Consider the following 16,285-nt stretch of genomic DNA (forward strand, 5'->3'; position numbering starts at 1 on the left):
GCGGCGGCGGCAGCGGCAGCGGCGGGGCGGCAGCGGCGGCGCGAGGCCGGGGCGGGGGGGCGGGTGAGTGAGCGAGCGAGCGACACCTCGCGGGCTTGAGGCGTTGGCGCCGGGAGCGGCTATTTATAACCGGCTCCCTTTGTAATGGGGGGAGGGGAAGAGGGCGCGAGAGGAGAGGAGAGGGGGCGGGGGGGGCGATGGCTCCCGAGGAGCAGCCGCCTCCCGTCCCCTTCTCGCGGGCGCGGCGGGTGGCGCGGGGGGGCGGGCGCCCGGCGGCGAGACAGGCGCGCTCCCGGCCGGTGACAGCTGGAGGGGAGAGACATGGAGTCTGAAGTGCCCTTTGTCTAAGTTGGCTCCGTCCAGCCCAGCCGACGGTTCCCGTTCCGACCCCCGCTCGACAGAGAGCAGCCCCGAGCTGGGGGGGGGGCCGAGCTCGTCCTCCCCACGCCCCCCCCTCTCTCCAAGGGTGGGGGGCGGCGGGCGGGGGGCCCGCGCTGTGCGGGGAGAGGAAGAACGGGGAAGAGCCGGCGATTTCCTTCCCCTCCTCCCCGTTCCTGCCGACTGCATGCGGCGGCGGCCGCTTCAGGCACAGTTTGATTGAAGGGGCGGAGGGGAGGTATCTGTGTGCCTAACGTACGCCGGGGAAGGTCTGGGAGCGCCCGGCGGAGAGATCCGTGTGTGTCCCCCGGCGGGGAGAGCGGCACAACGCTGTCCCCCCGCGCCGAGGCAGGCTCCCGGGAGGCTCGGACGGGTCCCCTCCGGGCTCGGGTGCTCTCAGCCTCCCGGAAGCTGGCGCTCGGCGGGGCGAGCCCGGCGGGGAGGCTGAGCGCGCCCCGGGCCGCTCGCCCGCACCCTAGCGCCCTGGAAACCCGCGGTGGTTTGGGGGCCGGCCGCCCTTCGGGCTGCCGCTCCTGGCCTTGGAGGGTTCCTGGTTCAGGGAGGGAGCTGAAGAGGGCGAGGGGGTACATGAGTCTGGCGGCGGCTCCGGCGAACTTCCTAAGCGTTTAAGGGCACTGGGCGATCCTGGTCTTCCAGAGCGCTGCAGGAGAGTTCGTAGGGAGCTGGAAACGCTGCGGTTTGGATCTCATGTCGCCAAGCACGGGTGTACAGAGCTGTCTAAAACTAGGGTATCTAGGAGGTGTGGAGGAGGGTACTGGGCAGAGCTGTCCCTGAGCAACACGTGTGTGATAGGATAAAGATGAAGAAATTGGTGTGTTGTGGCATCACACGTATGTCTTTAACAGGTATTCATGGTGATTCAGAAATTGTTATTAGCAGGCAAAAGAAAAGCAGTCTGTGCATAGATGCGGCAGGAATGGGATGATAAACTTGGACATTACTCAAGATACTTATTTCTAATTTAGAAAGCACTATCCTTAATTTACTTGAGCTAGAGAAAAGTCTTTTGGTTTTTCTAACTATGGAGCTGGAAGTTGAGTTTCTTGTTCTCTCTAATAAGAAGCACGTAACAGTTTGAACGAGGTTGTTTAATTGTTGCAGGATAGGTTCGTCTTTGAGTCTAGCAGCTGTAGTTTCAGCTATTATGAGTTTGGTTCTTACTAATACAGATTTAAGTGAAGAGTTTTACCAGCATTTTTGAAGTAATTTTCACTTCTAAATTGGGATTTCCTCATAGATAGGTTCATCTTGTTTTAGGGGTTGGCACATTCAGGTTCATTATGTGATTTATAAAAATTTAAAGGTCATTCTTTATTTGTCCCCAGTGTCTATATCAAATTGAGAGTCCGGGGAATGTTTATTTGTGGTAACAATAAAGCATCTTCGGAAGGGTAAGTATTACTTGTACATAGTGTACTATAGCTACTCTCACTTTAAGTTATTAAAATGTGAGTATTTAAGATCTAGAGAGTCTTTCAGAAAGCATGGTTCCAGTCTGTTGGGAGATACCACTCAAAAGTTTTGTGCGATGTGTCGAGTGTTTTTAACTTCAAGAGCTAATGCTTTATCCAGTGCTGGCTTTAAGGTTGTTATATCAAAACTGTTACATTTCTTGTTGTGGAGTTTCGCTTACCAAAAAGAAAAGAGAGGAAAAAAAAATTTTTTTTTTTCCTTCCTCTGTCTACATGAGGGATGAAAGTAATAATTAAAGTTAACCTGTGGAGAAATCTGTAACAGTAAAATGTTCCATGAGGTGCCAACAGCTCTTTTCATCTGGAACTTTGGAAGAATTCAAGATTCTAATTAGGACAAAAATTGGGAAAAAAATTAATTTTTTCAGAGTTTTTTTTTTAATATATCATTTCACTCTGAAAAGTGACAGACACTGAAAATCTGCATCGTCAAAAGGTCATAAAACATCTTTGCTCAGTTTAAAAGGAGCTAAAGCAGTAGTGTGTAAACTTAGGCCAGAGACTTGAAATTCCAGCTCAATTGTTTTTTTCCTTGCTGTATTTTTTTCCTCTCTTGCTAGAATTGCCAGCAAGCTGAAATATGGTGATTTCGTTGAAGATATGCACTCAAATGGATTTTTGTTTGTTTTGTAACATTGCAACATTCATAGGTGAAATGTAAATATGTTCCTGCACTGCTGCTTACCTGCAAAGAAACTTTGGCTTAGCGAGAAGGGAATTTTTGTAGTGCATTATTGAATGCACTAACTGTATTATATATAGAGAGAGTGCAAGCTAACTGCCATTTTCTGTAAAGCAGCTTATGTCAGAATAAGCTATATCTAGCATCTAGTGCACTCCAACAATGTTCCCAGAAAAGTTGGTGCATTCTAAAATTCCTCTCAAAATTAGTAAGGAAAAAAAAAGTTGTTGTCACCACCATTCACAAGGAGATTCAGCTTCTTTAGCTGTGTATGTAAAGTATACATTTTAATAAGTTCACAGCTATAATGTTAAAATTGAACAATTTTAGATGACAGCAGTATATTCATGTGATTGAACAGTGAGAGTTATTTTTAAAAATGGCTGCACTACTGACAGAAGGCATATTTAATAAATGTTTGCTTTACGTTGTATTTGAGTAAAAGTGCTGTGGGAAACTTTAGTGTTGGCTGTAATCTGAAAGTTCTGTAATTCTACAGTTAGTGCTTACGGATGCATTTTAGCTGACTTGAGAAGTATCTGTGAAACTTAAGCGAGAATAAAGTTTTCCCCAGCAGGGATGCTGAAAATCTCAGGAACAGGACCTGGCCTTTGCTAAGCAAGGAAGTTCACCAAGTCACGTAGGTCATCTTTACAGAATTACCTATCCAAGCAAAATTCAGTTTACCAGATTTTTAAAAAAGTGGAGGAAATTGACTACATACTGTAAATATAATTCTTAATGATTTGATGAGATGTTTGAATAACACTTACATTGGGAAACAAGACCCCTGTTAACAGAAGCTGTAGGACAGTTGACAGGAGGTTTATTTTAATGTTAAAGCTGCTACCAACCTTCTGTTCATATCAGTAAGATAGATCCATGGAGAGCAGTGCTGGGCTCATTGAAATGGTGTCTGATTGTAGACAGCATCTATGCTGTCTGTATCTATAAGCGTATCTATACATTTCGCATCTATGTATATGACTTGTACAACTGTTCTAGAATGGCTAAGTCAATCTTTAAATGGATGAGTTACTCCAGTACTGTCATAGTTTAAGTGATAACTTCAGCTAAGTGGCTATGTCTGGGAGGAAGAAAGGTGAGACAAAGAAAAACCTTGTATAAAGTAGATGCAAAACAGGGAGAGGTGTTTCACAGGGGAATGATAAAACATTGGTTACAACTTAGCAGAGTGCTCGGGTTTGTTCTTTAGCTCTGAGTCTATGCCCAAGAGTTTTGCTGAGCTAAAGATTAAAAGGAAAACAATGTACAGAATTATTAAATAGGTATTCTATCTCTTCTCAGAGAGGTCAGTTGACGACTTTGGGATGATGCTGTGTGTGTCTATTTATGGGTGAGGTGAAACTAAAGAGTGAAATTTGTTGGAGGAGGGAGTAGGTTCTATTGAGCTCCAAACAAGAAACAGTGACGCTTTCTAAAACATGGTAGTGACAATGCTGCTTTCTGTAAGTGGTAATAGTAGGTAGTTTGATTGTTATAGGCTTTTTCTAGTTGTAGACCTAGATGTCCACTAAGATGTGTCAGATTGTGGACTTGAGGTCTGGATTCTCAGTGGAAATGAGGAAACTACCTCCAATGTTATAGTCAGAATATGTATTCTGAATTTAAAAAGATAAAGTAACACTACTAAACTTGGGTAGAAGCAACTTTTAATAAGAAGAGTGAAAAGTGTAATTTGCATATAATATTGACAAATTAAGCTTCTTTTAAAAATAGTAAAAAAGAAAGGAATTCTTAAATATATAACTAATTATTTAAACACAGATTTCATTTACATGATCAGACTTGATTTATTTGTCATTTAAAAAAATATTGGGAGAGAAGAGGATGTCTGTTAATGTCCCTGCTGTGTCCAGAAAAAATTGTAACACCCCCCCCCCCCCCCCCCAATTAATGTGGGTCACGCCCTTATTTTAGGAATCTTTTGGCTACCTGGCTGAAGTCTGCATATAGGATTTTTCAATAATTGTGCTCAGTTTGTAAAAATACTGTTGTCTTGGAATGATTTATAATGCATACTATGCTTCCTTTCTTATGGTAAAATCAGTAGTACTTTTAAGGCTAGAAGGCTCTTTGGAAATCTAGATAGATACTGTGCATGTTCTGAATTCTGTGGATAAAAATAACAATGTAGTGATGTGAGTGGATCAGCACAGTATTGTCATTTGCTTGAAAATGTCACGTAGTACTTCCAAAGCTTCTAATTTGGATACATACAATTTCATTAACAAATGAGGTAAACCTGATGCCTTACTATGTGCAAATAAAGACTTCGTTGATACGTAATTGCAGAAGAACTTCAGAATTTGCTATTAGTTTTCTTTTTTTATATTTGCATATGGTGCCTGCTTAAATGACGTTGTATGTGTAATTATGCAAGCAAAATAGTACAAATTGCAGTCCACATCCTGGGCTTTCTAAGATGTGAACTGAAAATAAATCTTTATAGGAGGGTATGATTTCTTTATATTTTTAAATTATTTTTTAATCTAGAACCAGGCCTATTTCCCTTGTCAGTTTTTGTTGTGTCTGGCTCCTTCCCATTCTGCCTTTTACGTGGTTGGTTCAGTTTTTTCTGCCATGCATTCTCTTTTTCACAGCCTGCATATTCGGTTTAAATCCCAAAGCCATCAGATGTAATTTAAAGAAACAAAGTATTTGAAAGGAAGGAAACTCAAACCTTACGACTCATATATAGTTTTTTTTTTTTAATGTGCGCTGGTTTCCTTTCCATGTTTCTTAGTGTGAGTGGATCTGGCAAGCTTTATATTTTTGGTGTGTAGTTGTCTGATTTCATTTTTTACTAGTAAGATAGAAAATTCTAGAGATGGAATTCAGTTTGCTGCTTCTGCCAGAAATCAAGCAGATGTGTGTTACAGTTGCTTGATTTACCTGCGAAACTGCACTATGGCAAATGGATTAAAGTAATTGTTATTATTGTCTGTCTTTTAACTATACAGTTTATAACCAGGGACAGGATAAAATCTGTCCTTTGTTGATAACTTCTTCCAGCTATATGTCCCCTAGTTTGTGCCATGTTTCTAGTGAGTATTTATTACTAATGTGTTTAGTGCAAAGTTAAATCCACTGTTTAACTATTGGAAGAAGAGATTGACATATGTTTTTTTATTCTTAAACACTTTGACCATTACTGGTGTTCAATCCATCACTGCTTTGAAACTGGGAGACATAATTGGTCCCAAAGCCTTACTATTTGTAATTCTCTTCCACAACCTAAGGGAGCTGATTTTTTTTTCACTGGAGGGTAGTGGAGTTTTTTGGGTTGGTTTGTTGGATTTTTGTTTTGGCTTGTTTTTTTGTTTTGTTTTTTAAGACAAACTGTTTCTCATTAATTTTCTTCATTAAATCAAGCTTCTGGAAAAGTAGTGTCTCTGTTTTTTCCCTCTATAAACAACATTTAATCTAATGTGCTGATAGATTAATCCCCTTATACCTTATAGAACAGGGATGCCATACACTAGACCCAGTTATTTTGAGGACTTTAAAATGGGAGTTGTGTAAATAACTCTTATGGTTGCTTTCATCATTTGAAGCTCATTTGGGAATTTTTCAGACAATTGGCAAATACCATTTCAGTTCCAAAATTTGTCAGACTGTTCTAAGATAAATTCTGCATACACAGAAGTGTAATGTCTTTCAAAGTTTAGGCTATTTGCCTATGCAGGGAAAGAAGAATGGAATGGCTATTGAAACGCTTAATTGTTTTGTGGTAGGGTTTTTCTGGTATGGAGTGTGGGTTGCTTTTGTGTGTGTGGATTGAGCTGAAGAACCTGTGGCTATTTTAGAGTTTTTAGAGTAAAAAAAGGTGTGTCCACAAAACAAGTTCGGGTGGAATAGTCAGTGCACTTCAAATTCACACCCTAAATTATTTTGCTTGTGGAGACATGCCTTAAGTGTTCCCAGCAAGTGTTACTTTTTCTGCCAGATTTATTCAGGATATCAAAAAGCTAAATTTTAAGAGATGGAGGTGTTAGGCAATGGAGGTTATTTGCAATGTGTGTGGGAGTCATCTAACTCCTCTGGGCGTCTGTGAATGAGTGTGAAGGGAGAAATTCGGAGGTACGTATTTGAACAACTCAAAGGTGAAGTTCAAGTTTTATGCATAAAACTTTACTTTCTCCTGAAAAATAGCCATGCTTGGTCTTACGTAAGAAATGTGGGATGGTTTTAAAGGTGACTTGTAAAAAGCATGATCAAAACTGAGCTTGAAACTTTAAGTTGCTGTTCTGCTGTTTGGAGTTTTAGAATGTTTTATTTGTTTTTTGATCCAAATAGTCTTACTCACACATGCAAATATGGTTAAAAGTATGTATACGTGCAGATATCCAAGTAAAATAAATAGTTGCATTACCTGCTGCACAGTGTTTTGCTGATGTTGCCCAAACTGAAGTGAGATGTCAGCTGATTTCAGTTAGTGGCAATTTTGGTTTGATCTTTGATATAAAATACTTGGTTATGATCTCCCCATTCTCTCTTCCCCTTTTCCCCACCCAAGTGTATGAGTACTTGAACTTGTTGTTTTTATTTGCAAAAAAGTATTTTTCTAAAAGTATCAAATGTTGAAATGTACTGGAAGAAAGCAATAATATAGGGAATTTAGAAAATTTTTCTTTCTTACTCCTTACATGGTATTCAGTAATTATTTCGTGTCTGGTTTTGTTTCTCTAAATCCTGAAGCTGTAGAGATACAGAGAAAGAACTTAATTTTTGAAGGGAAGAATACCTCTGAAAGTTGCAGGCTTGCAACTTACAGACTGATTGAACACTCTGTTAAGGATTTATCTTTTGAGGACTGAAAACAAATTATGCTATGTTACTTTTTTTGTTCTGCTCTTGTATTTGTTTAAGGAAATGTATTGGAAATCTAATTATTTGTATTGAAATCTTATTTTGTTATTAAAAGACATAACTCTTTTCTCTACTGAAGAGAATGAAACTCTGAGAAGTACCCATACCATTGTTTCTTGACGAGTAATTGTTCTAAATGAAGGACTCCCACAAAATGAGATAATGTCAAAATAAATCCAGAGGCAGTGTACTATCAGGAAAAAAGAAGTCATCAAACTGATGCCCTCCTTCTTTATGGCTAGTAGAAAATCTGAAATAAGCTTGTTTTCTAGAAGAGTTCTGTTGTTGGATCTTACTCAGGTGCTTCATGTTTAATCAACCTATAGTTAGTGCCAAAAACTTAAAATGATTGGGGGATTTTGTCAAGACCAGGTGAGTTCTTGCTTTTTTTCTTCTTTTTTATTATGTAATTTTTTGAAGCAGATAGTTTTAAATTATTTTTGATATTAAGAGCCACAGAGAATTTTGGCTATATTTTCTGAAGTGCTTCTGGAAGGTCTGAGTTACTTATAAACTCTTGAGTTGCAAAGATTTTAACATGCTGGCAGATAGGGTAAGGCATGTTGAATACCTGGTTATTTGCTTTGCTTTGATAGTTTTCTAACCCAGGAAAATAAAAAATTCTAATGTAGCAACAGCAAGAAGATAAATTAATATTCCTCATGTTTTTCCAGGAAGGAAAAGGGAGTGAAGGAGCACTCCCTTCTCTTTAATATCCAAGAACTGCTTGACTCCTTATTTTTCCATTTCTTTCCTCCTTGTCCTTGGTAAAGAGTTGGGAGTTTCTAATATCTGCCTGGTCAATTTGTAATGGTGGTAGAAACTTCTGAAAAGAATATTCAAGCAACATAGTGTTAAACTATCTACGTGAATGAACTGTTAGGGGAGAAAGCAGGAAATAAAATACCATGGGAGGCAAATTAATATTTATTTTTTTAAATCAGATGGGGAGTGTGATTGAAGAAAATGTGAGTTCTGTGAGCCCTAGTGTTGACTTGTTTCCCTCCTGTCTTGTGTGTCAGTAACTGAACTGCTCTGATTTACTACACGAGGTGAGCCTTTCAAATAATAAGTGGTGTGAGTTTCAGTATGAATTGAGCACATCCAGAAATTGATCTGCAGGCTTAGGCATTTAGCACTCTCACAAGGAGCTGAAAATTGAAAATCTAAGGCCATAGTTCACAGTGTCTTTAGGTGGGGACAGAGTGACTGGATGCTCACTTTTCTTCAGTCAAAAGTAGCAAGGTATTTTTAGCCAGAGGACTTCCTTGCTTCTGTCAGTGTCTGGCTGCAAAAATGCTCATGCTGTCAGGAGGGAAATGATAGCACAGGTGCAGGAATAAGTGGCAGGTGAAAGTGCTTCTTTTTGTAGCAATGCCAGCATAAAGTAAGGGTGATGCTTGGAAGTCAAAGCTGTCTGGTCCTCCATATGGTTTTTGTCTGGTATGTTTGGGCAGTAATGAGAAACTGTGTTCGAAGAGATTCACTGAACTGTTAAAAACAGACTAGAAAAAATAATAGATGAAGGAAGGTAGATGTGATCAAGGCAAGCAGAAGTCAGGAGTTAAGCATGGGGAGGGAAAACAGAGACTCCTACCAAATCTGGAAATTGGACTGAAGGTTAGAATTCCTTATATCTAAGATAGGAACATTCCCTAGCAACATCTCGGGGTAAAATGCAGGATTGTAGCTACTACAAAGTAGTGTATGTAATTATGTTACATACTGGAGCAGAGAGCAGGTATGGCAGTGAGTCTTCTGAATTGTGGTTAGCTGCAATGGCATTGCTTGAGTATGGATCTGCTGCAATCTGTTGATACATCAGCATCTGCAGCTCTAAGTGGTGTTTCTCCCTAGTAATTGTTTTTGTTTTTCATGACTTCCCTGATTTTTTTTTTTATAAATATAATGTGAGTTCACGCTGCAGCTTTTCATAATGCCAGAGCACTTGCAGTCCTTCATGAATCTGTTGCAGAAAACATACATAACTTAGTGATCTGTAAGCCATGTCGCATTTGGTTTATATTTGTCATTTGCATCAGAAGTTACCATAGAGTATGTATGTAGAAGGATGCATCAGCCTTGTTATCATAGGAGAGCTAAAAATCAGCCATTTAGAAGAAATTCTGATTACATTGATTAGCTCAGATACAAGGCATTGCCTATGTTAACAATAATTTAGTAACCACTCCAACTAGTTTTAGTTTGGGGAATAATACTGCAGATAAAAATATAGTCATTACAGCTAATAAGTTAGTTTGGTGGTAGTACTACTACAAATAAGTAGTTTGATTGGATTAAGTATGTCATGAAAATTAGTTCATTGATAGCCATTCATACAGCTGTAAGAGAAAAGGGTGTGTACAGTTATTTTGTTTATGATAGACATCTTGATCAAGGTAGCATGTGATGACCAAGTGTGAATTTGCCACAAAACAGTGATTATTTTTTTTAATTTTATTTTTTTTAAGCCTCTTTTGAAAGAAACTGAAATTCTTACTCAAAATATACAGAAAAGCATCTCAGTAATCTTGAATATCCTGAAGTATCAATTGGGAGCTATTAACTTAAGGAGCTGCTGGGATAGTAACAAGGCCCAAAACCCATTGTGCTTGGGAAGAAATAATTGAGGAGGCACATCTCTCGAGTTGCGGGGAAGCAGGTCATAGAGTAGTTGCTTATGACCATGTGTACTGCTTGACTTGCTTATTGATATCTTCTAGAATGTGTTTAAGTTTATTTAAAAATGAAAAAGTGAAATTGAAGTCTGAAAAAAAACCTGCCAAAACCCAACCAACCATTTAATGTTCTAGGGTAGAGATCAGATCTTAAATACACCAAGTGCAAGGTAAGGCTGTAGTCACTTAAATGACAGAAAGTAAAAGGTCTGAAAAGAGTGACGCTTCAAAGGCACAAAGGCTGGGCTGTAAGAGAAGCAGAACCCTATCAGGATAAGAAGACAACTAATTTGGAAAAACAGCCCTTTTATGTTTTTTTTTTAATTTTAAACATAATGGTAAGTTTATGGAGAGTATGTAGCACTCTAGACTACATTCTTAATTAGTGAAGAGCTTTCCGATCTGTCTTTTTAAATTATGATTTCTAAGAGGTAGAACTGAAGGCTCCAACTGTACTGTTAAGCAGAGAAGGCCTCTTTCAAATGAACAAATACATGGAATAGTAGTGGGAAGGAGTGTGTGAACTAACTAGTTGATGAAGTTGTTAAAGGAGACTGTAACATAACAAGTGTTTCTACTGATTAGAACAATTGGTGATTACACATTGAAGTGAAGAGTTCAGTCTGATTAAGCTCTTAAGCCTTTTAATTCACAGATTATTTTTCCCTTAGTAGTGGTGTTTTCCAAATTGTACCTGTAGCTGATTGAAATACCAAGAATTTTAGAATGCAGTGGTGAATGTTTTCATCTTCTGAAATATTAAACTGGAATTTAAAAGGCAAGCAAGCTCCATAGATCAGCTTTAAAAATAGCGTGATCCTTGGTTTTGAGATGGTGGGCCCAGTTCAGAGTTGTATTGTATAGTTTAGGTTGGCAGGTACATCTAGAGGTCATCTGATCCAGTCTCCCGCTCAGGCATGGCCAACACTGAAATGGTCTTTTCCAGACCACTTTTAAAATGTTTTCAAGAACAGAGATTCTAGCACCTCTCTGCTTAATGCATTCCTACACTGGACTGCACTCACTGTGAAGAATTTTCTCCCTATATTGAAATGAAATCCCTTGCTGAGTTTTGTCTGTTGCCTCTTGTACTTTCATTTAGCATAGATTAGCGTGTCTCAGTGGAAGGGCTAGAATAGTGCTCAACTGATGTGATTGTCTGGCTTTAGCTCTGATTTGTGTAAGAAAGCACACTGTTCAGGGAATGAATTCTTTTATGTATTGGTTGAAATTCTTGAGGTGACTTGTCCAATTTTGATAAGGCCCAGAAACAGGCAAAAACATGACACATGTTTTAAAGAGTGTTTAGGACTTTGGGAGTCTACATGTAGTATTCTTAAAAATTTGTTAAGAATAAATAAAACTTATCTTGAAGTCTTAGACTTGTACTAATAATAGGAAATGGAAAATAATCATTGTTAACCATTGATTTGTATACATGCTGTTGTTGTGAATGGCTGTAATGGGATGTATGAGGCAGAACTGAATTGAACAAACCTACACTAGCTTTTCATTTGTTACAGATGTCTATATTTGTCTTGTACTGGTAACTTGTCTACATAAGTTACAAATGGCTGCTTCTGTTGTTTTGCCACTCACTACATCTTTTCAGAGCAGTCTTTAGTTGATCTAGAGATAGCAGGAAACACACTTCTTGAAAGCTACTTGTGCAGAAGTAGTTTGCCACATTAACTGCTTTGATTGTGCAAAGTCTTGTGAAGAAAAAAAAAATTACACTGTGTGAATAGTATGTTTTACATGGTACGGAAGATACGTGTTCTAGTCTAAGGCAAGTGGATGATATGCTCTAACAGTTTCCTGACATTAACAGGGAGAGGCTTCGTTCTTTTCCCTTGACCCTGGTTGCATTGTTCCTCTTCTTCCCTGCCAGTTTGGGTGCTTATCAGGCCAGCATGAGCAATTTTGGTCCAGTTAGGAAACTCCGCTTCTTTTGAGTGCAGAAAAGATCTGATTTGATGTAACTGATTACCTCAATCGCATTTATTATATTTGCCATGTAAATTCTGTCTGAGATGCTGAAGTAGTATAGATAGACAAGGAAGAGAGGAAACATACGCCATTTTAAGTTCCCACTTCCTTTCCCAGTCCTAATTGAGTAGTACCTTAGGATGTATTTGTCATCAGCTTCCAAAAGCAAATAGGCAAGTGAATGTTCTGCTTAGTTTTGGTTAAGTTGAAATGTTGTTCTTCAAAGTTAAATTCTGTTGGGTAACTGTTAATACACTAGTAACCATTGATTATGTCAGGGAGGAGAGAGTGCACTGGCCTTGAATTCGACAACTATGTTCCAGTGGAGGCAAACATTTTGTTGGTGGTACATAAAAACCCCCACAATATTGTAGTTGTAGTGACAGACTACTACTTTTGAAGGGATTCCACTAACTGAAATGTATTTTAGTGTTGCAAATAGTAACTGCAAGGAACTAACTATCACAAAAATAGGATAGTGATGAGACTGCTCATAATAAAAGCATGCCTATTTATAGCACCAGACCTTCTGCTTTTGGCGCAGCTATGTTACCTGGAAAGTCTGCAGCCGTCATCAGTCTGTATTGGTGTTAGGGTTGACAGTAAAATGTCTTGGATGTGGTTGTTACCCACACTGCAATTGAAACACAGGCTTTTAGTTCTACTTGCAAGCCAGGGTTTTTCTGCTAACTTGAGGGGGAGGAAGAGGAAGTATTCTGAGATTTGGACATTTGCTTTCACACACAGACATTGCTCCTCAGTTTGGGGTTATGGTGTTGGTACATCTGAGGCCGTTGATGGTTCTCCTCCTTACATTAAGTTTGTTAAAATTAATAGTTTTGTCTTTGACAATAGCTTGTATAACATTTTCCATCTCTTGAGTAACCAAGAACATTCTTGAAGAACATGGAATCTCGTTAGAGTTGATCATGAGTGTTTTATTAACCTACAATGATCCACAACCACTGAAGCCTGTCAGAGTGAGGAAGGACACATGAGCTGTTTGGAGTTACCTGCTTAGATCAGTTCATGAACTGATAAATTTCTTTTAGATACCACCAAACAGAGCCCAATACAGGTTAAACCTTTGTAGATCAATACAAGCCTGTTGGTATTTATCTGCCTGAAGAATGGCAGAGCTGGCATGGATGGCTTAGTAAATGTTTCCTGTTTCTGGTTGTTAAGAATAATTTTTCTGTACTGGTAAAATTGTGTGGCAGAGAGATGACATGGCTTGACAGACACTTCTGTTGAAGCCTAAACTGCTGCCCTCTCCAATTTCAGTTCTTTGCCTCTTGTTCCTGCCCTAGTGTTGCCCCCCCTTCACTTGTCTTGATTCAAGAATTCATGTGGCTGCTGAACAAACCAGCTTGTGGAGCTGATTTTGTTGAAAAATTGTATTTAAAAACTAAGTGTGTTTATTTTCTGGGCTGTTCGTACAGATTTTTTTTTTTTTTTTACATGACCTAGTTTGATTAACAGAATCATAAGCACTTAAGCTCTCACAGTAGAGAAGTCTGAGTAGAGGTGGAAATGAGTGATCAGGTGCCACTGAAACAGCGAACGGATGATGTCTTTTCCAGGTAAAACTGATACCAAATAGCTTTTGAGGAAGGTAGTTGAACTGATGGTAGCATTTGATGTAGGCTCTCTCTCTAAATTTAAACATCCTTTAATGATACAGAACTTCAGCATATGGAATAACAACATGATATAAATTCTAAAGCATAGATAAGTATTTTTAGGTATTTCTCGACTAAAAATAGCTTGAACTGCACTGTAAATTTAAAATACCAGATTTCTATAGTGTAGAATAGTAAAAAACACACTACATTTCCTCCCATCTATTTCTCTGTGACTAATTCTCTAAAATAGTAAATGTGCTGTCGTTGCTTTTGTAGTGAAATATTATTAATAAACTATGCTAATCTTTCCTATGTAGTTGTATTTCAGAGCTAGAGATTTTTGTTAGTCGGTCAGGTTTGGTATCTGAACTACCCAAGCTGACAGTGGCCTTGGGAATATTTTTCTTCCCATGGAAATGAGAATGTGCTATTTTACGTAGATAAGTTTGAAAGAAAACCATGTTTTATTTTGCTTTAGAAAATGCAGAAAGAGTAGCAGAGTAGCAAGCAACTATAAAACTTCTGAGCATATTTTTTTTGTGTCTGCTGATAGCACAGGTAAAAAGCCCTTTGAGGTGCTGGGAGTGTAATTCTTACCCCCACCCCTGCAGCTTGCATAACTTAATGTGGAAGTAGTTAGCAGCTCTGAAATCACGGCAGTGAACAATTTTTCTTACGTAGCCCAAGAGAGTAATTTTGTTTCTTGACCGTAGTTTTTTGATGAATCTCTCTGTGCTGTTAAAAAAAGTTTGGTATAAATGAAGGAGACTGATCTGGCATATTACAGCATTAATTTATAGTTAACTTTCAAGTCAATTTTTTTTGAAGTCTGGCAATATGTATGTGTTTTATCGATAGTTATTTTCAGGTGCTTGATAATTGTGTAAGAGTCTACTGGAAACTGCTTGCTCTAGAAAGGTTTAGGATAGGTTCATGGAGAGTATTGCCTTGTTTTGCATTTAGGGTGCATGAAGTAAAATACTAAAAGTAAATTTCAAAGACTTTCTAAATAGTGAAGTTTAGCTTAACATAGCTGAAAAATACTTAGCTGCCGTTGAACAATTATTTTGTTGTACTGTGCTGTGTAAAATCCTGAACATAAAAGATCATTTGAGTTATTTTTATGAGGTGGTTTTAGATAGTTAACAACTTTAGGTCTAAGCTTAATGCATTGATTTTTGATACTTGAAATGTATTATATTTTGTTCATTTGTTTTCTAACAAGTATTGAATTTTTTGCAGGCTTATGGAGAAATCTTGTTAATTCCTTCTGTTGCTAAATTCTGCTTTTTGAATTGAATGTGACAGTTGTCCTAAATTCTGCTGCCTGAGCAAAAAAATTTTTTTAAGTTTGAGGAAAAGCATAGAAGGGTGTGGTGGGGTGTGGTTGTTTGGTGTGTTTTTTTTTTTTTTTAACTAAACCCCAAGTTTTGTAGATGCTTGAAGATGTTCAATGATGACTTCAGATAGGGTTTAATATATAGTAATTTCTCCATTAGTAAGAGTGCATATGCTCAGGCTGAGAGACCTGTATGCTGTCTGGATCTGATAACAGCTTACAGTTAAAGAGCATGCCTGCCACTCCAGGGCAAACTGATGCATAAAACCATTGCCTGTTTGTGGCGTAATTGTCTGTACTAGTTTTTCCCTAGTGTTGGTCCAAGTTCCTAACAAATACTTTATGGTTGTGTACAGGAAGCCACAGTTGTGGATGGGATCATCAAACTGATCTGTGTTTCAGAAAACAATCACAAAAGTGAGCTTTTATTTATCATTGGTCAGTTTAATCCAGTTTACCATGCATCCCTTCGAGAAGAGTGGCTGCAGCTCAGTAGGCAGTAGTGGGGTGAGAATAAAGCGTTGGGAAGGGTGGGGTGATTATAAGATGCCATCGCTGCTGAAGAAATTACTTGGGTGAGTACCTTCATTATGTAGTATTGAATCTAAATAAGTTTATGGTATCTGAAATGACAGTTCATGAAGCCAGCTCAGATGTATGCTTTGAATTTACCAGTGCATCCAGTCCAGAGAACTTAGTGGAAGCACTTCACTATTCACAGGGCTGTGGGCATGCTAATGGTGAGGTAGAAGAGGTCAAAAAGCAGTGTGGTGTAGTTCATTGAGCAGGGCTGTGCAGTTAAATACATTCCTTTGGAGCTCAAGGTTCTGAGAAGCAAATGTGAAAGCATTCATCTTTGACTTTATGGGAGGTAGAAGTACTTCCCTGCTACCTGCCCCTCCCCATCTGAATTATTTTGTTCCTTCATTACTCTTTCATTACTGTAGGCAACAAAACCCATGATGACTCATTTTATTGTTCAGTTTGCTTATGCAGTTTCTCTGTTGGGTTTTATATTCCCCTCCATCCTTACCCCCTGCCCCCCGCATTGAAACTGTTGGTCAAGAGTGCTCTTAAGTGCAGTGTATGCATATATTTAAAGTATATGAATAACCTTTTGAGTGTAGATTAATTCACAAAGAGAACTGAGAAGTTATACTGTACACAGTATGTTTTAATTTGTAAATATCTCCAAACAGAAATCCTGA

At 38.8% G+C, this 16,285-nt stretch overlaps 1 protein-coding gene across 5 annotated transcripts in view; it reads left to right on the forward strand.

The window, feature by feature from the left end:
• Positions 1 to 597: 597 nt before the first annotated feature.
• EZH2 (enhancer of zeste 2 polycomb repressive complex 2 subunit) overlaps positions 598 to 16,285 on the forward strand; it is a 50,444-nt gene continuing 34,756 nt past the window's right edge. For 2 of the 5 annotated variants that reach the window (XM_052795283.1, XM_052795299.1), the window contains exon 1: positions 1,717 to 1,790. In XM_052795283.1, coding sequence (XP_052651243.1) covers positions 1,753 to 1,790 — 38 coding nt within the window. In that variant the 5' untranslated portion in view covers positions 1,717 to 1,752. Of the gene's footprint in view, positions 617 to 1,714; positions 1,791 to 8,478; positions 8,499 to 16,285 lie in introns of those variants that run through there. The other 3 variants (XM_052795325.1, XM_052795291.1, XM_052795308.1) reach the window with 3 other exon arrangements.

Source organism: Harpia harpyja, chromosome 1, assembly GCF_026419915.1.
Source record: "Harpia harpyja isolate bHarHar1 chromosome 1, bHarHar1 primary haplotype, whole genome shotgun sequence".
Classification (NCBI taxonomy): domain Eukaryota; kingdom Metazoa; phylum Chordata; class Aves; order Accipitriformes; family Accipitridae; genus Harpia; species Harpia harpyja.